A 25078-nucleotide genomic window follows, 5' to 3' on the forward strand; every position below is an offset into this window, starting at 1 on the left:
TGGTGCTCTAATTTGTTCTGTATTCCTTTTAGATGCAAAATTTGTTACTATTTATGGTGGTACAGAATCAGGATGTCCCATACTCAATGGATGGCTTTGAGCTAGAATCAGAAGTGTCAGTAGAAGCAATTACCTTGTCAATATCCAAAGCAATTTTCTCTTTCAGCCTGTTCTTAAGAGACAACAGTGTCTGATTACTGTGGGGAAGTTTCACATAAACAGATTTTCTATTTCCCCTGTTGCACTTGTGAATGAGTTTCTATAAATAGTATGTATAAGTGCCAGACATTTGTAACCCAGGGATGTGGCTAAATTGATTGGGGGGGGGGGGGGTTGTAGTGGTTTTCTGAGAGAATGGTAAGAATCAACAATAGCATTTGTCATTGAGCAGCAAAGCTAAAGTAAATCTGAATCAGTTCGATACATTTTGGGTACAAGCAAGAATTGCTTAACGTTCTAAATTTAAATCTCGTGCTTATACTTGATGTATAGATTATTACAGCAAGAACAACTTATACAAACAAATGTTCATTTAGTGGGGTCATAAGAGACTGCAGATGCTGGAATCTGGAGGAAAAAAATGCAGGAGAAGCTCAGTGAATCATCAGCATCTGTGGGATGACGGGAATTATTCACTCCGTACCTTTCAACTATTTCCCAAAGCCCTTTACAACCAATAAGTTGCCTTTGTTTTGCAGTTATTGTTATTTAGTAGGTTTACAACATAAGTGCCATTACAAGGAAGGCATGGCAGCACCTCTTCCTTCTTAGAAGTTTGTGTGAATATTTGTGTCATCTAAGGTTTTGGCAAACTTCTATAGCTACATGGTGGATAGAATACTGACAAGTTGTTTCATAGCCTGGTGTAGAAAAACCAATGCCTTGGATGGAAAAGCCTTCAAAAAATAGTGGATACAGCCCAGTCCATCACAGATAGAGCTCTCCCCACTGTTGAACATGTCTACAAGGAGAGTTGTCGCAGGAAAGTAGCATCCATTATCAAGGAGCCTTCCGTTCCACACCACCCATGTTCAGGAACAATTATTACCTATCACCCATCAGGCTCCTGAACCAGAGTAGAAAACTTCACTCATCCACTCACTGAATTGATTCAAGGGCTCTGCAATTTGTATGCTCAATATTACTTGCTTATTATTAATTTTTGCACAACTTCTGTCTTTTGTACATCAATTGTTTCTACATGTTCAGTTTTTCATTGATTCTATTGTGTTTTTTAGTGTTTACTGTGAATGCAAGAAAATGAATCTCAGGGTAGTATATGATAATGCATACGTACTTTTATAATAAATTTACTTTGAATTTTGAAGTACAGTAGTCAGTCTTAACTACCAGGTCCACGCAGAGGATGTGAAACTCAGCCAGTGTTTTGGTGTTGTTTAAGAGACCTATAATATCAAGGAACTCCCATAATTGTCTGACTGGTGTCATGCATTTAAAGTCCATCAAAGGAATACATCTTGATGTGTTTTACCCGAAGGTTGTGACCTCTGAAAATTCATACCTGCACCCATTTGATTAATGATGAGGACATCATTGTTGAGCAACATTCCCTCTAATATTTTTTACATGGCCTAAAAACTGCATGGCACTTTAATATCAACATACTGTATAGATATTTTTTTTTAATTTCAGCTGCGTGGCAATAAGGCTTTGTGTGTGAGAGTGTTTCAGTTACTGCGTGGCTGCACACCTGTGAAGCTTGGAGGCAACAACGCTGTTGAACCTCAGTTGAATTACTATATTCAGAGAATATCTGGCACTGAAGATGAGACCTGGGCAAATAAGCCATTACCATTTTGAATGGTGACACAGGTTTAAGAGCTCACACACACACAATATGCTGGAGGAACTTGGCAAGTCAGGCAGCACCTATGGAGGCAAATAAACAGGAGAGAAAGCGGGCAGAAGCCAGAATAGGAACGTGAGTGGAGGGCAGGGAGTACTAGCTGGCAGGTGGAGGAGGGGGGATGGAGTTTGGTGCGTGGCCGATTTTTATTATTCTAATGACCAAAATTGATGGAGCCATGACTTCATTTAGCTAGCTAAACCCACATGAAACAAAAATTAAAGCAACACAAAAAAGATATAATTAAGGAGTTTACAACAGGGAGATAGGAAATAAAGTTTACAGTTGCTCAGGCCATGGAAATGGCATGAGGTAAGCTATTCCAGATCAAGAGGTGGAAACTGGAATTAAGACTGGACTGTGAACTCTTCAGTTGATGTGGGATCAAGTGGACTGGACTGAATGAATAGCCTTTTCAATGAAGAATTTTGATAAACTAATATAGGAACAATTAGACATTCTTTTAATACAATAAAACTTACTGAAAAATTCTAAATGTGAGCAGTGTTTAGAAGGCCACTTTTTATTGTCCATTCCTAACTGTCCAGAGATGATGGTGTTTGGTTACTTCCTCTTTGAATCTATGGTTGCAAGTTTGAAATAACTTTGTGTGTTTGACAGTTAATGTGGGACTAAAGTCCCAGGCAAGCTTGTAGACTCACTTTCAAATGCGATATTATTGAGCCAGTTGGGTTATTAATCCAACCTTTATGGCTATTGATACTAGCTTTTCATTCTACATATTTTAAGACTGAAGTCAAAATCCAGTGGGATTTGAGCAGCTGTTATTTGTCTCACATTCATTTAACCAGTCACATAACAGTATATCCATACTAAATTGATGATGTAGTAAATGCTAGAATTGAGGATTGCATTTAAAAGTCACAACTATAGGGCAGTACATCAGCTCATGTACTTTTGTTTTATGAATTGAAAATACTAAATGATAACCAGCTGTTTAAAAGCTTTATTTTTTTTCCAGTCCTGTTGAAGGGTCTCGGCCTGCAGCGTTGACTGTACTCTTTTCCATTAATGGTGCCTGGCCTGCTGAGTTCCTTCAGTATTTTGTGTGTTGTTTAAAGGTCCAGTTTTTTTTACTTTTCAAATTGCTGACTTATCCTAAGCTATAAATGTCAGGTCACTGTATTGTATTAGTACCAGTAACTCAGCTTATCTTTGCATTGTAGTTCAGGTGGATGCTTTCTCTTCATTGGACAGGTCTAATGTTTGGTATTTAATGCTACTGAAGAACATAATGCATTATTGATGTTGTTCTCTGTAACTGCAGCTGTACTGATGGAGGCTTAGCTGGAGAATAAAATAATGATGAGGTAAATCCTCACATGGTAACCATGTGGGAAATCAATTTGCTTACTTCAACACTTTCTCCCATTTCCTGGGAGAAAGGAAGTTACTTATTTATTCTTGAGATATAAAGCGGAATAAGCAGTTCCGTCCCTTCGAGCCATGCCGCCCACTCACCCACAGTTTAACCTAGCCTAATCACAGGACAATTTACAGTAACCAATTAACATACCAACCAGTAGGTCTTTGGACCATAGGAGGAAACCCATGCTGTCAAGGGGAGTAACCACTACACTACTGTGGCTACCTTGGGGTAATGGGTTGATTTATATTTTAGCATTGTAAGTGCTAGAGAAGCAGATGATTTAAAACACTGATCCAGCTGTTTAAGTTTTAAGTTATTGGCCTCTAATAGTTGGTATCAGGTTGAACTGTTCAATATTGCTGTTATTGGGTAAGAAATTCTTCAATAGCCAGCACTGATAAAGTAACGGCTTTTATTTTATGCTTCTCTGTCGGAATGATGTTTGACCAATCTAGGACAACTTTGTGGTGGTGTTCTCTTGCCATAGTCTTGACTATACAGACTTTTAATTTTAAGTAGTGAATGGAATGTGAATGTTGCTGTTAAGACTAACATTTTTTGACTTTGACTTCAACTGCTTTAACTGGCCATTTTAGAAAAGGGTTGCATCAACCGTATTGCTGTGTGCCAGGAGTCATAGATACCAGAAGGTTTCCTTCCTTAAAAGACATTAGTGAGTCAGATAAGACTTTTATGAAGTTCTGGTAGTTTCATAATCATTGTAACTACTATCTAGTTTTTTTGCCTGATTTTTCAAAAAAAATTATTTGAATTTCCAAATTCTCCATTTGGCATGATGCAATTTGAGCTCAGGCTTCTGGGTCTTTCTCTGAACATTTGAACATTCTAAAAAATATTAGAACCACTATATTGTGAGAGTATGGTATGTCAGAATAGTTTGCAAGATTTGCAATTGAAGTATAAAGGATGTAAGTTCAAATTAAGTGCCCCTGGTTAGAGGGGCAAATTAGACAGAGAATCGTTTCACATCTCCTTAATCCAAGGATCTTCAAGCTAGTTTTCATCACCTTTCTAAGTGTCCACTCACGTTGGCAATATACACATTTTTAAAACCATCCATTCCATTCCACATCCTGCCTAACCAGTCCTACACCTTTAAACATTCATTTCCTTTGTGCAGTATACGATGAACCATAGGCTTTTTTAGTGTTTCTCAGTTGAAAGTGAATATTAATTTTATAATGAAGGGACATGAAGATTGACAGAGTAAAAATTACTTCATTTGCTGATGATAATAGTAATTTCAGAAGTTGGGCACTAGACTAATTAGTAAATATGTAGGTTTATGGATGTGTGTGGTCTGAATTTGTTGAAATATGGTTGCTCGTATAGCAGATTTCTGTGTTGTGACTGGCTAAAACTGAGCCACCCAAAAGCTGTAACTGGGAAATATAAAAGTTTTCATTCATACAGCAATCCTCCAGGAGAATCTCCTAACATGATGTTTTATACTTTTTCACCACAAATGTAACACTAAATAATTAATTAGTTTCATTTGCTACGATCACATACTTTAACATTTGGAATATGATCAAGTAAATTTACAGGATTATATATTTACAATGGCAGCACATCCCAATTAGCAGAACGGCTTTGAATATGCAAACTGGCGTCTGTTGTGAAAGTCTCCATGTACAAACTGCAGGCATGCAAAATGTACCTCATTTGTTATCGTGTCAGGGATGGTGCCATGAATAGATAACTAGCCAGAAGGTGACAAAATAGATCTGTTCTGAACCATGCCTTAAATGACAGGGATACACCTTTAATAATGTGCTAATAGGAATATTCACGTACTGTCTTCCCCTAAGTATTTTCAATGGAACGGAAAATGTCTCTCACACACAATGATGGTTTCATAAGCCTCAAAGTTTCAGTTGGAATTGTGTACATGTTTTATTTCCTGAGGACTGGTTCTCATTTTAGTTAATCCTTAATTATGCTATTGATAAATTTATAACTCCAGAATGATCCCCAACCTTCCAAAGTATCTTTGGAAATCTGGTCAGTTTTCAACTGGTGCAGACAAATGCATAAGTAGTTTTTTCTCTTGATAAACTGTGGGGAAAAAAAGTTGAAATTTTGTTTTTTTTTCTACTTGTGTCCCCTAGCTCGTTTGTCCTCACCCTCCTTGTCAGCTAAGGGTAGAACAGAATGAATGTTTCAAACTGAAGACTTTTCATCAGGACTAGAAAAAAATTAGAAAACAGATGTTTTAAAGTTGCAGAGAAGGTAGAGAGATGGAGAGACCAAAGGGAATGTCTGAATGTAGATAATATGGTCCTGCTGAAGGATTTTGGCCCGAAACATCAACTGTGCTTTTTTCGATAGATGCTACCTGGCTCGCTGAGCTCCTCCAGCATTTTGTGTACGTTGCTTATATTTCCAGCATCTACAGATTTTCTTTTGTTTGTAATAAAGATTGGCGTTGGCTGAGAAAGGATGGTGAAAAACTACTCTGTGGCAAAGGTATGAATAGAGGAAGATATTGAGAACAGGGCAGAGTAAGGGAGGAGGAAAAAAGAACATTAAAAGGAAAAATGCTAGAATTGTAATTTGCAGAACATGGTAATTGCTGAAAAACTGAAATTAAGAAGAATGCTGGCAAATCCAAGCAGATGAAGCAGCATCTGTGAAAAATGAAACTGGGTTTCCACTACAGGGAGTCATCCTATGCAACTTCTGCAAGGTACAATGGGATCCCTCCACCACCCACTTCTCCTCTCTCCCCAACCCAATTCCACCATCTTTCAATTTCTGTACGAACCATTCTCTCTATGATTCTCCAATCCATTCATCTATCCTAATCCATCTCCCTCCCATTGTATTTTCCCCTGCACTGGAAGGTGATGCAACACTTAACCTCTGCACGTTGTCCCTTACTATCATCCGAGGACCTAAATTGTCCTTCTGTGTGAGACAGAGATTCATGTACACAACCTACAATCTGGTCTGTTGCATTCAGTACACATGGTGTGCCACCACACTGGTGAGATCAAGTGTCATCTACGTGACTGTTTTGCTGAGCATCTATAATATGTTCAAAACGGCCATCTTGAATTTCCAATTGCATGTCATTTCAATTTTCTTTCCTGTTCCCACACTGACCTGTCCGTCTTCATCTCCACTGGCATGGTGAGGTGAAATGTAAATTAGAAATATTATGCTTGAGTAGCATACAGCCTGGTGACATAAGCATTAAATTTTCCTACTTCAGATTGCCTGCTCCCTGATTCCTTACCACTTCCACTCCTACCAGTCCATCCATATTTTTCTCTTTCTTCACCTTTTCTATTGCTCCATTCAGCCCCAATTTGTTTCACCTGTCAGCCTTGGTGTCATCTCTTCTTACTTCTTTGTACTGGCTATCTTCTCTTGATACTCTGTTTTGATGCAGGATCTTGACTTGAAGCATCAACTGTCCTTTTGCCTCTTTAGTTGCTGCTTGTCCTACTGAATTTTTCCAGCAGGTTTTTTTTTCTACAGGTTGATTACCATGCATGAGTGTTGGCCAAAGTTTGAAAAACAAAAACCGCAAGTACTGATCTGAAGCAGAAATAATTTTTTAAAAATGCTGGAAACACTCAAAAGGGTGGTTTGTGTGTTGGCTTCTGGCTTAAGCACTTCAGATCAACAATCATTCAATGTGCGGTCTTGTTGACTTGGGATTTTGGCTGTTTTTCTCTCTGATTTGCTTCCTGGCTTGAGTATTTTCTGTTTCTTCATCATTAGTCACTGTTTCAAGTTACTGGCAAGGATTTAGAGGGATAAGCTGCATAGTTATGACTTGACTAAGATGTACATGACTGGTTGTTTAGGGGTAGACAGCACAGTTTTGCGTGGGAGATCATGTCTTACAGCAGTGGTCCCCGACCACTGGGCCGTGGACCAGTACCGGGCCGCAAAGCATGTGCTACCGGGCCGCGAGGAAGCGATATGAAACGATATGAGTCAGCTGCACCTGTCCTCATTCCCTGTCACGCCCACTGTTGAACTTGAACGCACGCAAGGTCATCAGTTGCCTAAACACACTGCTACCCTAGTGCCAGGGATTACTGGTTGGCCTTGTGTAACTGGCTTCCTCACGCGCCACCGAGAAGTGCTGTTGTTACTGGCCTGGAACGTGGACAGATCAGCGCCATCTCTAAACCTGTTTAGCACACCGAATGTTCGTGGAAAACCCGGTGCTAATTCGGGCTCAGGGTTTCATAAGTAGCAGAGCAGCTACCTCGCTATGGTCTACTAAAAGTCATCCCTTGAGCTAAACTTTTGTCGGTCGATAGATCCTACCTACCTATGAGGGGGGCGGGCGTGCACGCGCCCTGTCGCACTCCTCACTCTGTTGGTTGCTCTCTCCGGACTGGACCATCGTGGCTCTGGTACGGGGACCTCCAGTCCTTACCTTGTCCTCTCACCCCACCCATGACCAGCCGCACCTGGCCGAGGCGTCTGGCGGCCGGCAGGCGGGAGGCTTCTAATGAGGTGATGAAGCCCTCAAAACTACTTCAGTACCTTGAGTCCAAACACCTTGCACTTAAAGACAAACCCATTGAGTTTTTTGAGCGGAAAAAGTGTGAGCAAACGGGACAGAAGCAAGTGCTGTGAGCCATGAAAACTAAATTGTGGAATAGACTGGACATAAGGAACCCCTTTGAGTATTGCTGTATACCGGCATGATTAACACTCCTCCACCCCCCCCCCCCACCCACCCCATCAGCCGGTCCACAAGAATATTGTCAATATTAAACTGGTCCGTGGTGCAAAAAAGGTTGTTGGCCCTTTTTAACAAACTTGTTTTTTAATGTGATCAAGAAAGTTGATGAGGGCAGGGTGTAAACATGATGTGCATGGACTTCCGTGAAGCTTTTGATAAGATTGTTGTGGTTCTTATTGCTCTGTAGGTTGCTGTGAGAGGTTCAGTTGCTGGCTGATTTGATGCACAGTTGGCTTGAAGGTAGGAAGCAGAGGGTGATGGTGAAGGTAACTTCTCAGACTGGAGAACCACCGTGACCAGTGGTGTGCTTTGGGGAACAGTGCTGAGCCCTTTATTCTTTGGTGCCTATATCAGTGATTTGGATAAGAATGTACAAGGCGATGACAATAAATAATGGTATAGTGGACAGTGAAGAAGGTATTCAAAAATTACAGGAGGATCTAGTAAGTAGGCTGAGGATTGGAAGATGGAGTTTAATTCAGATAATTGAGGCGTTACACTTTGGAAAGTCAAGTTCGTGTAGCAATGTCACAGTGAGCTGTAGGGCCCTTGTTGCTGAACAAGTTTCAAGTACATGGTCCATGAAAGTGGAGTCACAGGTGGACAGGGTAGTGAAGAGGCTTTTAGTATGGTGGCCTTTATCAGTCAGGGTATTAAGAAAATTGAGAGGTCATTGTTCACTTGAAGTTGCAGTTGGTTTATTGTGTTCAGTTTTGGTCAGCCTACTATAGGAAAGATGTTATTAAACTGGAACAAGTGCAGAAAGGCTTTATAAGGATGTTGCCAGGACTAGAGGAACTGAATTGTTGGGACAGGCTAGGAATTTTCTTGGAGAGTAGGAGAGTGAGAGGTGATATTATAGAAGGGCATTAAATCATGAAGGACATAAATAAAATGAATGTGCTGTAATCTTTTCCAGAGTTGGGGAAATGAGCATTATAAGGCATAGGTTTAAAGTGGGGAGGGGTTGGGCAGGTTTTAATAGGAATTTGAAGAGCAGTTTTTTTTTTACAAAAAGGACTCAGGATCAGATTTATTATCACTAATATATGACATGAAATTTGTTTTGTGTCTGCAGTACATTGCAAAGGCATAAAGTTACTATAAATTAGAAAAATGCAGTGTGTAAAATAAAATAAATTCTGGTAGTTTTCATGTAGTGTTCATGAATCTGACAGTGGTGGGGAAGATGCTGTTTCTGAATTATTGAGAGGGGGTCTTCAGGCACCTGTACCACCCCTCTGAAGGTAATAAAGATGATGAGGGTCCTTGACTGTTGGATGCCACTACGATGAGGCACTACTTCTTGAAGATGTCCTCAGTGGTTGGAGGTTTGTGCTTGTGATGGAGCTGGCTAACTACAACACTCTGCAGCCTCTTGTGGTCCTCTGCATCGGAGTCTCCATACTGGTTTGCAACCAGTCAGAATACTCTCTACTGCACTTCTATAGAAATTTGTAAATATCTACAATATATCAAATCTCCACAAACTCCTAATGAAGTAGAGCTCTAGTGCACCGTCTTTGTGATTGCATTACTGTGTTGGGTCTCGGAGAGATGTTAATGCCAAGGGACTTGAAGCTGTTCACCCTTTCCACCATTGACCCCTCAGTGAAGATTAGTGTATGTTCTCTCAAGTTCCCATTCCTGAAGACTACAATGAATTCCTTGATCTTGCTGATGTTGAGTGTGAGGTTGTTACTGCAACATCACTCAACCAGCTAAACTATCTCACTTCTGTAGGCTTCCTTATGACATCTGGGATCCTGTCAACAACATTGGTAGCATTTGAGTTGTCTGTAGCCATGCAGCCATGGGTACAGAGAGGATGGAATAGTGGGCCAGTTATGCATCCTTGTGATGCACTGCGTTGATTATCAGAGGAGGAGATATTACTGACAGCCAAATCAAGGAGCCATTTGCAGTATACCAACAAATGAAAAACACACTTCTGGAGGAACTCAGTGAATTGAGTGCCATCTATGCAAGGATAGGAATTGTCAATATTTCAGCTTGAAACCATGCCTTGGGACTAAGAGTGGGGAGGGAAGGCAGCCAGAATAGCGAGGAGCAAGGAGGAGGAATGTTGGGCAGATGGACCCAGGAGAGGTGGGAATTGGGAGACAGGCAAATGGGTCATAGATGAAATCAGATAAGGGGAAATAAACAATACACATGGGAGGGGTGGTAGATGTGGAGGATAAAGGTGGAGACAGGCTGTAAAGTGAGTGGGGGCACACAGGTTAGAAATGTTGGGATCTTTTTACTCCAGTATGCATCATCTGCCATCTCTTGTGTCTTCATGCTGAGTAACCCACTGCTGACACATGTGTGTCTTAACAGTAATCACTGAATAACTGTAGCTGTTAGAGAGGAATCCCTTCTAATTCATCTCACCATCAATCTGACAATGTTGAAATCCAATTGTAGCTCTCCACCCCTCGAGATCAGTAAGTAGAACCCAGAAATTAAAGCTACTTCTTTTGCTGTGCATTGCTCAGCTATGAAATTCCTTCTTATCACCTGAATAAAGAGAGAATATTACTGAATTTTATTCATACTAAGATTAGGGATTAATCTGGTTTGTACTCTGTGTACTCACAATTCCCAACAGCTCTGCACAGATTGCTTTCCTCTTCCAGAGTGCAAATGAAATGTTTCTAAGAACCAACATCTGTGTACACGGCCATCTGCTTCATTGCAATAGAAAGGTGAAAAAAATCAAACCAAGCCAGCTTTCCTAAGCCTGTTTTCAAGATAAACAAGTTGGGTTGGCTTTATAGACCAATAGAAGTATGCTTATTTTGTTGAATTCAGGCTAAAAATGGCACCGTTGCATAAGTGTCAGGGTCGTTCCTAGACATCTCATGTCTGGAACCTACAGTTGTTGCATTGATGCTATTGATCTTGCATTCTCCAACTGGCACTGACATACAGGATACAGCCTCACAGTTGAGATCAGTCACCCACTACCTTACCATTTTTGATTTGATTTGGGAAGTTGCAGTGTGTTGCAGTTCAGAACATTATCGTGGATAAAATCCTATTGCTGCACATTGAAGTACATGAGCGCCAATCTCTGAAAAGTAATTGGAATGGGCACCTAACTTTTTTTTATGTAAGTCAGTGCTGTTAAGCCAAAATGCAGATTTGGGGCTATATCCTTTGATTATCAGGGTTTTCAGTTCCTTCTCCAATGATGATCTTGGTTCGTGTAACTCTTGGTTGAATTAAGTGTTGGAAGTGACTCATTTTGATATTCAATGATTACATGTTTGATTAATGTCTGATTAATATGCCTGATGTAAAAGCTTTCAACTACATTACCTTGGTTGACCTTATACTTCATGGATAACTTAGCTGCTGACTTCTTGCACATTTTGTTTTGTTCTTGAAAAGAACTCTAGTGTACACTGGTCACCAGTCTGCAAAACTGTTGAGGCTGTAAAATGGAAGATTACTGGGAGTTACAATGTAGTGCTGCTAATTGAGCAGATTTCTCACTCAGTATCTTGTCATGCAATTGCTAACTGCATATTCAGCTTATTTTAAACAAAAGTTGTAAATGTTCTTGTGAAGCCTAGAGCCTCTGGATGCTTCAGTGGATTTTTGGGATATAGGTTGGAGCTTGTTTCTTGTTATAGGATTAGCTGAAGCTCTTGTGTGGTTTTGCCATCTCTTATCAATTTGTTTTTGAGAAATCCATATGAGGGGTCAAAGGCCAAAAACTAGCAGGAAGTGGTTAGATTACACCAACAGCAAAAGAGATGTAAGTTTCACGCTTAAAATAGAACTCAGTGCAATGGAAAGTAACATTGTAAGCAGATGGACGAATTTCTGTCCCATATTGATTTAGATATTTTCAGATGTGTATTTGTAGGAAAGGTGGGTACATAGCAATGTTCATAGTGAAATCTTAATTTAAAAAAATGCATATATCGAGCATTGGAAAATGTTGGATAAATTGAGTAGGTCAGTAGTATTTGTGGTATTATCACTAAATTTCTTTTTCTAATTTGCTGAAGCACAGATTTGAGCAGCAGATACACTCTGGAGATACCTGTGGACAAATTAAATTCTGAGCATAGAATACGAGCCCTGACTTCCTGGATGTTTCTAATAATTTCTTTCTGTTTTTGTATCTGGATAACACAAGATGGGTACACTTAATCCAAAGATAACACTCATATCTTCCTTTGGGCAAAATGGATAAAGCCATCCCAATGCATCACAAATCATGTTTCTAATCGCTGCCCTTTCCAGAAATTCTGCTATCAGTCTCCTGTGCCTCCCACTTCTCAACACTAGCCATGGGTCTTAGACTTCACAAATTCCACCTGAAGGCTCATTTTTCTCGCCTGGGTTATTTTTGTCATTTCACCAAGTGTTTGTGGCTTTGACTATATGTTGGAATTCCTGCCTCAAAACAGCACCACTTCAGTTTAAAATTAGAATGCTAATTTCCTAAGGCATTTTGAAATTGGGAAGGAGGTAGTGTTAAAGAAGGTGAATTAGTCTTCGGGGCCTGATTGGATACACCCCAGGTGATTGGAGGTAAGAGATGAGATCACTGGGGTTTGGCCACTGTCTTTGTGTCTTCCCTAGCCACAGGTGAGGTCCCGGAAGACTAGTGAGTAGCTATTGCTGTTTCTTTATTCAAAAATAGAAATAAAGATAATCCTGGAAACCCTAGACCAGTGAGTCCTATGTCATTTGCAGGGAAGTTATTGGAATGGATTCTTAGGGATAGGATTTACAAGCAATTGGAAAACCATGGCCTAGTTAGGGGCAGTCAGTATAGCTTTGTGTGGGGGAATTTGCATCCTACAAGCTTGATTGAGTTTTTCGAGGATGAGAGAAAAGGCATTTGACATGGTCCTTCATTGGAGGCTCATGCAGAAGATTAAGATCCATAGTGAATTGGCCATTTGGAACTAGAATCAGCTTACCCAGAGAAGACAGAGGAACTGGTCGATGGGATTTATTCTGGCTGGTGATCTTATGTTGTTCTAGAGGGATCCATATTGGGACCTCTGCTGATGTGTAGAGGGATCTTGACGTCCAAATCAATGGCTTGCTGAAAGTGGCTACACATTGATTAGGTGGTAAAGAAGGCATGCGGTATGCTTACCTTGATTAATGGAGGAAATGAGTTCAAGAGTCGGTTATGTTGAGCTTTATAATACTGTGTAATACTCCAGACCATTCAGTTCTGGTTGCTCCATTACAGGAAGGAAGAAAGTGTCTGCAGAAGGGGCTTTACCAGGATATTGCTTGTATTAGAGAGCATGTGCTGTAAGGAGAGGTTGGACAGACTTGGGCTGGAGGAACAAGTCAGACAGCATCTATGGAGAGGAATAAGCAATCAATGTTTCAGGCCAAGACCCTTCATCAGTCCATATTATGAAAGGCAAGGATAGTTTAGACAGCCAGTATCAGTATTCCCAGGATTAAAATGTCTAATAGCAGAGGGCATGTATTTAAGGTGAGAGGAGTGAGTTCAAATGACATGTGTGGGGCAACATTTTTTATTCTGTGAATGGGTGTCTGTCATATGCTGCCAGGGGTTGTATTGGAGACGAATAGGAATTAGAGATTCGAAAGATTGTTAGATATAGGATGTAAATGTGCAGGAAATGGAAGGGTATAGATACTATGTATGCAGAAGGAATTACTTGGGTATTTGATTACTAATTTTATTAGTTTGCCACAGTATTTGGCTGAAGTGCCTGTTCTGGTGCTATATTGTTCTACATTCCATGTTCTAAGTTAAATTTCTGTATATCAATGTGAACTTGTGAAGTTTTTTTATGTGTTTGGCATGGTTGGCTATGCATTCCTCTCGTACATATCACTTGTTCTGCAGTTGAGTGACTGCATCTCAATCCTTTCCCATTAAAGCAGATATTGCCAGAACATTGCAAATGGTTTATCTACATTTATTTAAATTTGTGTTGCTATTCCCATTGGAGTCACTTAAGGATCTCTCCGTCTATGCCAGCATGTTTACTCTTGACACCACATCTTCAGATTTCTTCACAATATATTAAAGGCATCCAGCTACATAATTCTGAAAGCTTTTCTCAGCATCTGCATTGCATCTTCACTGATGCCCAAAACAAGGTAAGCTGAAGATTTTCAACAACTAAGGAAGGAGACCAAACCCATCTTCCAAGGACACTTCCACAATTCCCATATGCCCTTTAATTAGTATCTTCCTTGGCCAACATCCCAACTTGAAGACTGGTTAGTGTCACAATTTTAGTGCTGTATTTAATCTTGAACTGCGTTTGGCTATTATGTCCTTCATCACATCACTTGGCTTGTGTTTCAACATCCAGCAATCACATTCTTCACTTTATAATTAACTGTTGCAATGTTTAATTTAAATTTGGCTTATCCAAAGAACTTCTAACTGTATACTGGATCATGTACCATTTCCTGTTTATCTATCATTTGTATACTTAAGACTTCCATTGGCTTCAACACCTTTGATTTAAAATTTGCATTTGCATGTTAGAAGCCTTATCCTTGTAACTTCCTTCAGATCTACAACTATCTAGACTAAGTTCTGGAATTTCTTACCCAAGCTCACTATTCTACGTACCTCTAGGATACCCTCCCTCCTCCCAACTTCCATCTTCCTATTTTAAAACTGATCTCTTAGATCAGACTTTTCATTGACTCTGTTCCTGTCCACTCTGGCTTTGTCAGTTACTGCCTACATTTCCCTGGGTGTGAATCAAGTACTTTGAGACTTTATTCTCTATTAAAAGACATTACTTGTTGCAGATTGTACAGAGATAGTGATTTCAACACAGGAAGAACCTGACAATTTATGTTTCTCTCTCCCGGTTTCCCTTGTGGCAATCCAAAGGCTCCTGCTGGCAGGTATATGCTTGAGTATTGATCAAAATCACCTGGTCAGAATATAGAATATCCAGGTAGTGTTTGTGGAATTAGTAGTAGTTTTATAGGATGGGATTAATAAAGTTTGCAACAAAATGATTTTTCAACAAAACTTTATGTTACATGCCAATTTATTTATGTACCTTCCACTGAAAGTACATTTTTTGACTTTTGTTCAAGTTACACCAAATGTTTCATAATGTGTTTTAGCTTGTGAATCAAGCCTTTAACCACCTGCTTGAACAAGTAGTCCTCACAAGTCAAGGCTCGCCTATATTATTATTTCTGATTCAGATGTCTGCTCAATATCTCTTGTCTTGTGCTTCAGGAATGCAATTTCCATCTACAACACAAGATTACAATTGCAGGAGAATATTGTAAGCCCAACCTTAGATTTTTTTTCAGGTGGTTGAGATTTTAACAGTTCTGTTGAAGAAGCACAACAGAAAAACACTCAAGTGTTTCAGTGTTTGCCACTCTAGGTGTTCAGAGAACATGGTGATTAAGCTATTACACTTGTAACTTGGAAGACTGTACTAATGACATAAAGACAGTTCAGATTTCACCAAATCAGACAGGAGATTTAAATGCTTTTAATTAAAGAGTAAACTCTGCAATATTAGGATGTTGGAAACATTAGAAAGAACTAGGGAGTGTTTTATGCACCTTCATTCAGACCTCAGGAGGGCAAATGGTTAAAAACTGTTTAACTGTTTTCCTCTGAGCATTTCAGTTTCATTTATAGTCTTTTAGTCTATTTTCAGTGGGGCTTGTTTGTAACTGACATTTCTGTTGAGGGTTCAATCTTTGCAAAAACAGGTAAGGTATACTGTATAAAATCATGAGTCACTGGGGATATTGGGGGACACTGAATTGCTGAAAACAAAATCCCTTGTGGCTCTTGTTTTAGATGGAAAGTGTAAAGGAATTATCCTTCCTCAGTGTTTGCACACTTCTTGATGCATCTTGGTATAGACTTCCAAGCAAGTATGTTGAGAAGCTGAACAGGTGGCTAATTATAGAATCAGGATAAAGAACCCTTTTAGAAATAATTCTATTGCTGGTTCTTCATTCTATTTCCTGTCCTTTCCCCATAACCATATACATTTTTGAGTATTTGTTCATTTCGCTTTTGAAAGTTGTTTCCACCATAGCATCACGAGTAAATCCTATATTTCTTTGGCCAAATATTTTAAGTCTGCTATCGTTTTTGTTATTTATACAATCAAAACCTTTCATGATTTTGAAGACCTGTCACAAATCTGTTCTTTTTTTTTGCTCAATTGTTGCTGCTTTCTATCCAATAAATCATCCCTGAATTCCTGTTTAAAAACCGTTTTTTTTTAAATTCAGATCTTTACTTCAAAAGAAGTAGAATATTTTAGAGAATTTTCTTTTTTAAAAAAGCAAACCCTTGCTTTTAAGGCTCAAAATACTTCCTAAATAGTGATCTTTAGAATTGGATACAGTACACTTGTTTGAAACCAACCAGTGTTTGGTAAAGGTTTGGCATGACATCCTTTTGTTCACTATATATCTATTATAAAGCCACAATATTTGCTTTGATAGGAAGGAAGATGGCCAGCATATTTAAGATAATGATACAGGGTGTAGCTGTTAGTGCAGCGCTGTTACAGCTCGGGGTGTTCTGGAGTTCAGAGTTCAATTCTGACGTTGTTTTGTAAAGAACCTCTATCCGGTGACCCTGTGGAATGCATGGGATTTTCCCAGGTACTCCAGTTTCCTTTCCCAGTCCAAAGACGTACCTGGTAGATTAAATGGTCATTGTGAGTTGTCCGTGATTAGGTCCAGTTCATTGGGATTATGGGTTTGCTGGGGCTGCGTGGCAGACCTCGCTGTATCGCCAAATTAAAATAAATTTAGAAATTCTTGTAGAGATGTTCATGAATAGGTACAAAGTCATTCAAAAGTTTAATGGAATTATGGGCTTTATTCCAAGAGCTGAGAATTATACTATAATTTTCCAGGTCACATTTGTAATATTTTGTTCTAGGGCATAATCATAGAAAAGGTATCTTGCCTCAGGAATGAATGAATGAATGTTTGTACTCTTTCAAGAATATGTGATAAGTGGGTGATATTTTGGAGATGCTCAACGGGATTGAAACATTTAACATTGTAGGTAGATGAAAACCATTTCTTCTAGGTTTATTGAGAGGAATGGAGAGAAGGGGTCACTGAAAAGCAGCTAGTCGTAGCAGGTTTTGAATAAAGGAGGCATTGTAGCGGTGTGCTACACACAGCGCTAAAATTACGACACGGAGTCGGTAACTGCAGTCGAAGGAAAAAACTTTATTCGAAAACTTCAGCCTCACTTTTAAGCCTCTGTCAACCGGCCCCCCATGGCGCAGAGGCTCCAAAGCTCTGTGCTCGCAAACCCCCGTAGGCTATCTAATTGTGAGTCGGTTCGGATACGCTAGGAAATGGGTCGCCACATAACCCCCCCCCCCCCCAGAACCGGCGATACACCCCCCAATGTCCACAGTCTGGGCCAGAACCTGCTTGGGAGGTCGGCCTCTGCGCCGAGGCGCCGGAAACTCGGCCGGTTGCACCAGGTCCACATGGGCCGGTTTGAGGCGGTCCACCATGAAAACCTCCTCTTTCCCCCCAACGTCCAGCACGAACGTGGACCCGTTGTTCCGGAGCACCATAAACGGCCCCTCGTATGGCGCAGAGGCTCCAAAGCTCTGTGCTCGCAAACCCCCGTAGGCTATCTAATTGTGAGTCGGTTCGGATACGATAGGAAATGGGTCGCCACAGCATTAACATTTGATCGAAGCTATTTAGGTGTGGTCAAAACACTTCAACAGAACAAGGTGGAGGTCTGAAACAATTAAAATGCAGTTGCAGCTGAGGGCCAATTTTATATTTCAGAATTATGATTGGTAGGTACTCAGGACGTAACAACTTTGAGGTTATGGAATGACCCTTTAGAGAACATTGAATTTGTTCCTTGCTTTATGATGGGATATGACAGAGCAGATAAAGAGATGTGGGTAGATTTTAAAAGGCATATGTACATAGATTAAATTAAGAGTGTACTTTAATATTTGCAAAAATAAAGCAGGTTTCAAAGTAGCTGCAATAAACTGACTTTCAGATATAACTGAGTTTTGCATTTGTAGATAGGGGCAACTTGCCAGCGTCTACCAAAAAGGCCTTCTAAATCTGTGCAGCAGTAAAGGTGGCTTTCCATTGCTCGCGGAACCCTGTCTGACTCCTGCTCACATCGCACCATCAGTACTTCAGGGGAGCAGTCTGAAATCTGGGTGCTGATTCTCTAATCTGTCTTTATTTTCAGCATATAACTACTGACTCTGTCCAGAGTTGCACATGCAGTCACTGTTCCTATTGTTGGATGTCAAAGGTTAATGATATAACCTTCATAATTCTTAATAATGAATCTAATATAGAATTTCGGAGGATGACTTTCTTTTTTTGTAGTGATGTGTGGTGCTTTCTGTTGGGGAGTGGTTCAGTAGAAATGTATTTAAACTATTAAGCATACATCACAGAGAAACGAATAGAGATTTATTAGGATGAAATATAGGAACAATGTAAAAATATATGGTTCAGGTGAAATATAAGCCTGTTGGAGTGAAAAGCCTTGCTGTGTTATTTAAAAACCATTGACTTCCTAATTTGCTGCCTCTCTCCCATCTAATCAACCCTCTCATAGTTCATAGACTAGCTGCCTTACAGCTTCATTGACCTATGCTCAATTTTGAACTCTTGTGCTATCTTTGTGGGTTTCCTGAGTGTTTTGCTTTCTTTCCACAACCCAAAAACTTGTAGTTTGGTAGTTTAATTGGTCACTGTAAACTGCTGTTAGTGTGTAAGTATTTGATGGGAATGTGGATGAGGTGGTGGGATAGGAAACTGATTGGGTCATCTTTCAGTAGTTTCTATGATTTTTTATGAAATGTTACAAGAGAGTAAAAATCAAAGTGGTTAAAGTCAAGCTTATTGTCATATGTTCATAAAGTATATTACAGAAGTGTGCTTTTAAAAACATGCAGCAACAACATGGGCACATAGCATTAGATGCAAAACATTCATAAGTTAAAAAAAAGAACACAAAACAAAAGAAAACAAAATTCTTTTTGGGGCAAAGTGGTCATTGTGTTGCTATACTGAGATTAGAGTTATGCAGATTTCTTCAAGAACTAAATGAAGGGAAATAGCTGTCATTGAACCTGGTGGTGTAGGGCTCAGGTTTCTGTACCTCCCGCATGATGATAGCTGCAAAACAATGGCATAGTAAACACACAGTACACTGCAGATGCTGTGGTCAATAGCATAGCGGTGACCTTTGATGATGGATGCTGCCTTCTTGAGTCAGTGTCTAATGTTGATGTTTTGATAGTGGGGAGGGATGTCCTGTGTTTTATTTGGCTGAATCCATGACTCTCTGCAGTTTCTTGCATTCTTGTGCCTGACCATGATGCAACCAGTCAGAATACTTTCAAAGGTAGATCTGTAGAAGTTTGTTCATACCTTTTGGTAACATACCTGTAAAGACGTTGGCATGCCTTCCTTTTGATGGTATCGTCATGCCTGGCCCTGGACAGACCATCCAATATGTTAATGCCAAGAATTTTAAAGCTACTGCCAGCCTACCAATAGATTGGTACAGTTTCATGCTCTTCTCCTTTCTGAAGTCAACAATCAGTTCATTTAGGTTGTTGTGGCATCATGCAACCCGGTGTCCTATGTAGATACCAGTAAACTGTTTTGACTGAATAAATCAGTAACTAGAAAAGACATTTGAAATAGATGGCCAAAAAAGGGAGGAGGTCATTTTTAATGCAAAAAATTATGATCTAGAAGTACAAAAAAGTAAATTTAAAATGTATTGGATGATTACTTGAAAAAATGATTGGAGGACTATGAAAAAAGTAGAGGAGTGAGACTAATTGGAAAATGTATTGAATGAACTGCTGTGAATCTTTACTGACAAATAGCATAATTCCTTGTGGTTTTACATTAATGGGACTTGCTGCATTGGGACAGAGGTATTGTTTGTGTGTGTGCATGTGCCCATTCTGTGCAGTTACATTTTCCTTGGAATAGCTTGATTGATTTCTGAGATAAAGGATTGCCTTTAAGGTGAATGCTGAAAAGTTGTTTTATCTGACTGATAAGATTAGAACTTGTGGGCCAGGATAAGGCCCCAGATAAGGGAACAGCTGCTTAGGATGCTGGAGAGACATTTCTTTATGTTAATTCGACCCCAACTAAAGCTCGACAAATGACCCTTCAGGTGTTGTCTGAAATCTTTGAAATTTCCTACAAAGGAAAGGGGTGGTAAATAGTTTTTAGAAGTTGGATCAATAGGTAATTATTCCTAAAATTCAAATTCAAAAATTCAAAAATAAACTATTAATCATTACAATTTTTTTTAAAAATGTCTTTACATCGGAATATGTGGGGATCAAGCTGCAATACGTTGTCCGTCATGATCTTATTGAATAGTGAAGCAGGTTCAAGGGATTCCTTGGTCTTTTCTCCATTTTATGCTTCAGAAGGTTATGAGGTAAAGATTAGTGATAAGATCTCATTCTGATTCTGTTCTTCCTGCCTAATATGATTTAACTGACAATGTTGCTCCCTAGGTATATAGGCAGTACTTTGAATTGTGAGTCTTCAAGTTTGCCACACTCTCTAGTGCTCTTTATGGAAAATGAGCATTCGTATTTTATTGCAAGTTATTGAGTATGCTTAACTTTGTTTCTGTTGTCTCTTTAGGGTAAACTTTCCTGCCAGCCAGCTATACGCTTTGAAGGAAATCAAGGGGTAAGTCTCTAGAATCTTGCTCTGTTTTTCCAAAACTTGAGGAACAGCATGTTTCAAATTTGTCAGATTTTTTTCCCTTCCCTCTTTATGGAGCCATTGACGTATTTCTGGGTAATCTTCCTTGGGCATGTGGTGATTGAACTGTCTCCAAGTAGCCATGATTCATATTTCAGCCTTCAGATTGAGTAGATGATTGTTATTTAATCTTGTGCAATGGTGAGGGAAAGCATCTGTTTTGTTGCAATAACAACTCTTAGAAATAGTAACAGACCTTCGAGTTGTAGATTCTGTTGTGCCACTCAGTGCTGATTTGTACTTTAGTTCTATTCATCTTACTTGATTCATAACCCTTAACTCATTTGCCTGGTAAAAGTTTATCTATTGTACTCTATCCCTTGTCATTTGTTTACATGTGAGAACACAACTTCAGGTTTTACTCTAAATGGCCCGGCTTAAATCAAAAATCTCCTTCTGATAACGTATTTTCTCTGTTTCTTGTCAGCTTTAATAATCCTAAATAACTAAATTAGATCTATATTGAATGGATTGCACATCTGATCTACAGAGATTGCTGCAAGACTTTTGGACCTTTCATCTTTTTGGTGAATTTTGCTCTCTCAAGGTTTTTCTAAGATACTGTTGCCCATATTTGTGAACCCCTCTTTCTTAGAGTTGTGACCAAAATCAGGCCCAGCAATCCCAGTGCTGTACTTATGACTAAGCCAGATACTCCAATGTTGGGTCCAAACCTGAAACAATGCAATTTGGAATCCAACCAGACTCTGTTACCATTTTAGTCTCCTTGAGATAAAGGTAATTTAATGTAATTTTCTAATCCTTGTATATTTTGTATAAAATTGCTTATCACCAGTTAGCAGCAGATGTTTTTGGGAAGTTTCCATTTCTGTGTCAGCACCCCAAAACTGGATTAGCTAACTCCACTTGAACCATGAACAAACAAGGGAACTTAATATTTACAAGATGTTAGCTATCAACTGTATCCTTTCAAGGGCCATTCTTGCTTTTGGTTCAATCTGTACTGTTGAAAAGAGTCTGTACTGATTGTTGCAAATGCTATACTTTATTTGGTTAGGGGAGGAGTAAGTAGGTTTGATCATCACTTGTGGAATTTTTCTGTGTTGAATGACTGCTGATACTTGAGTTCACAGTTAACGCCCTTCAGTGTCGGTGAGATGTTTGAGCAAAGGCAATCTCTAAGCTGTGAGAAAGTTATTATCTGTGACTCAAAGTTGTTACCTGTTTCTATTGAGTTAATCATTTTTTTAGCAGCTTGAACCCATATTAATTCTGAGGTTCTCAGTGCTGTAGCTTAAAAATGTAGTCCATTAAAGAGAAAAAAAAACTACAGGACATAATGCATCTGATTTTGCTACACTAATTATAAGATGTACATCAACTTCCTTCTGGACTGAAAATTCCCATGACACAATGAGAAATGCAAGAAGGTTAACCTATTTCATCTAGTAGCAAAGGAGACCATTCATCCCATCAGGGTATGTACTGAGTATCAAGGAGAAAAGTCATTGCTATCAGCAAGGAAATGACCCTTTGACCCAACTTGCCCATGCTAATAAAAATAAACTATATGAGCAAGTGTCATTTGGCCTATATCCCTCTAAACTTTTCCTATCCATGTACCTAAGCAAATGTCCTTTTTTAAAGTGTTGTAATCATACCTGCATGTACAGCATCCTCTGGCAGTTTACTCCATATACTCATGTAACACCCTGGTTAAGATTTTTTTTACTGCTATGTGGTAGATGTTTAATTTTGGCAGTTCTGTAAGAGCAATCTGTTCTGCTTTGAGCATGTTTGGGTTTGAGCTAAAGATAACGAGCTATGTTGTTCAACTTAGAACTGTTGTGTCAGCCAGTCAGGATGGTGGAACTGGGAGAAGGTTTTAGAGAATGCTGGGTGGAAAGGCTTTTGTGACGGACTCTGGTGTGGGTCGAGATCTTTTTGGTGGGAGCTGGAGGAAGACAGGAGGGAAGATGCCCGAGGATCCCGTCCCTGTTGCACAAGGTGCTTTGTGCAGATGAATGGCTTCAAGGAGGAAGGACCAATACTCCCGTGGGGGAACCTGTTTGTTCGAGATGGACTTTGAGCTTCATTCGGAAGATGGTGTGTTCTTTCATGCAGACTGTGGATCCAGCACATGAGTTAAAGACAACTTCAAGATGAGCTCCAATTACGTGCACACTTGGGGCTGGGTTACTGTAATGGGCTCTTTTTCTTTTTTTTCCTTTTTTTCCTGCTAACTGTTTGACCTAAAGCTGACATTAGTAAATACGTTTTCTTTATAATTGTATGCAGTGTACAATATATTATTTCTTGCCGACAGCTAATTGCACAAGGGAAGTATTCGCACAGATTGGGGTTTGGATGGTCAAGACATCCCAACTTCCCGTTTTGGTGGGACCCAAGTCATAGATATACAGAGTTTGAGAAAGGTGGCTTTCTCACCGCTGTCCAGTGGCTGTTAGTTGGAGGCTAATGAGTCGCATCTCTAGAGATGCCTGCTAAAAGGGGGTTTCACTCACTGTCCTCTGTGGAAAAAGTTCCCCATAATCTTTCCCTTCTCACTTAAACCTACGTCCTCTAGTTTTGTGATCCCATACCCTTCCACAGTTCAGTTATTCCTGCTCCCGCTACAGTATTTTTCTACTTTACTTATCCAATTCTCATGATCCAGGGCCAGTATTTATGTCAATATTATCTCATTGTTATTTCAAAGTTACTTTTGACAGTTGGCTCTATGCAAATTGGTTGCACTGTTTCCTGTGTTACAGGCTTGATTTCCCCTCAAAATTCCATCACTGATTTAAAAATTGTTTTGATGGGTCTTGAGATTGTGAGGCATCTGGCCACCCCATCTCTATCCCAACATTGTAAATGTCATGATTAATGTTTTTTTGAGTATAATTATTGTTGGGTAGGTGGTGATGATTGCTGTGCATCTGGAAGCAATTCCCAATGACAAATAGGCTCCACCAACGCCTTTGGGCTCTTGATATTTGCACTGTTGTTTCTAATAAATGCAAAGCTACAGAATGTTGTAAGTTCTCCATAGGTTTGTGATTGGAACTATTCTAATATAATGGGGCAGCATGGTAGCATAGTGGTTAGTGCAGTGCTTTACAACCAGCAACCTAAGTTCAATTCCTGCCGCTGTATGTAAAGAGTTTGTACCTTTACCTCATAGCTGTGTGGGTTTCCTCTGGGTATTCCAGTTTCCTCCCACAGTCCAAAATGTACTGGCTGGTAGGTTAATTGGTCATTGTAAATTATCCCATGATTAAGCTAGGGTTATTTCAGGGGTTGCTGGGTGGGCAGCTCAAAGGCCAGAAAAGCCTATTCCATGCTGTATCTCAATAAACAGATTCTTAAAAATCTTGTTAACAGGACCTGAACTTAATAAATTTGAATTTATAACTTGCTGCAATTATAATTTGCAACAATTGTAAAATCAGAGTATCTAATTGGAGAGATTTCTCATTATTATACTCAAATTTACATTCCAATAGTGGAGTAAGAGGCAAAGTCCCAGAGCTTCCATCCTCTGGGATCTTGCCTCCGTCCATTACTGATGTGTGAATCTGAACATCCAACTATGTAGGACCTAATCCAGTCCTCATCATGATATATGCTAACACACTCATCAACGGCCCACAGGGTGTTGCCATGGATAAAACAAATTGGCTGTTTTCGTCTTTCCATTCACTGGATGACCCTGGAATATAGCACGTCCCTATTGCTGAGACAGTAATTCTGCCCACTTTGGAGCTGGAGCTTGTATTCATCGTGACTTCAAACCAAAGCTACAACTCTCATCAGTGCAAATGTTCCCTGACAATAGCATCACATTATTTGCAATGTTGGGATACGTCTGAATGCAGTTCCAGAAACTTATCAGATCAAAACAATATAAAAGCCTTCCTTGTCCAAGTTGTTACGAGCTGCCTTGTACCTACTTCACCAGTATGTGCTCTCTTCCAAACATTATTCAGAAGTAAATAATGATATGGATCTTTCCTGACTATTACACTTCCGTGCCCCAGCAGTATCAGATTTAACACTATGTTGATCGATATTTGCAATCACAGTCTTGTGACTTTTGAATGAGTGCTTTCAAGGTAACCATTTAAAATTTCAAGAAAAAAGTAAATTTGGATCAAGTTCAGTTGCACAGCAATGGCATGGAATTATATCAGATTGATTGCCACAGTGCTATCAGTACCATGGAGATACTTGCATTATATGTACAAGTTAGTAGGCCTGTTCTAGGTTTCTGTTCTTATTTTTAAAAAAAATCTCATACACTTTTATAGAAATCTGAAAC

General features: G+C 39.5%; 1 protein-coding gene across 1 annotated transcript in view; it reads left to right on the forward strand.

Annotated features, from left to right (window-relative positions):
* The window catches only part of ell (elongation factor RNA polymerase II), a 133498-nt gene that overhangs the window by 30191 nt on the left and 78229 nt on the right, over nt 1-25078 (forward strand). The window contains exon 2 of the mRNA XM_059991363.1: nt 20671-20718. Coding sequence (XP_059847346.1) covers nt 20671-20718 — 48 coding nt within the window. The remainder of the gene's footprint in view (nt 1-20670; nt 20719-25078) is intronic.

Source organism: Hypanus sabinus, chromosome 16 (genome assembly GCF_030144855.1).
Source record: "Hypanus sabinus isolate sHypSab1 chromosome 16, sHypSab1.hap1, whole genome shotgun sequence".
Taxonomy (NCBI): Eukaryota; Metazoa; Chordata; class Chondrichthyes; order Myliobatiformes; family Dasyatidae; genus Hypanus; species Hypanus sabinus.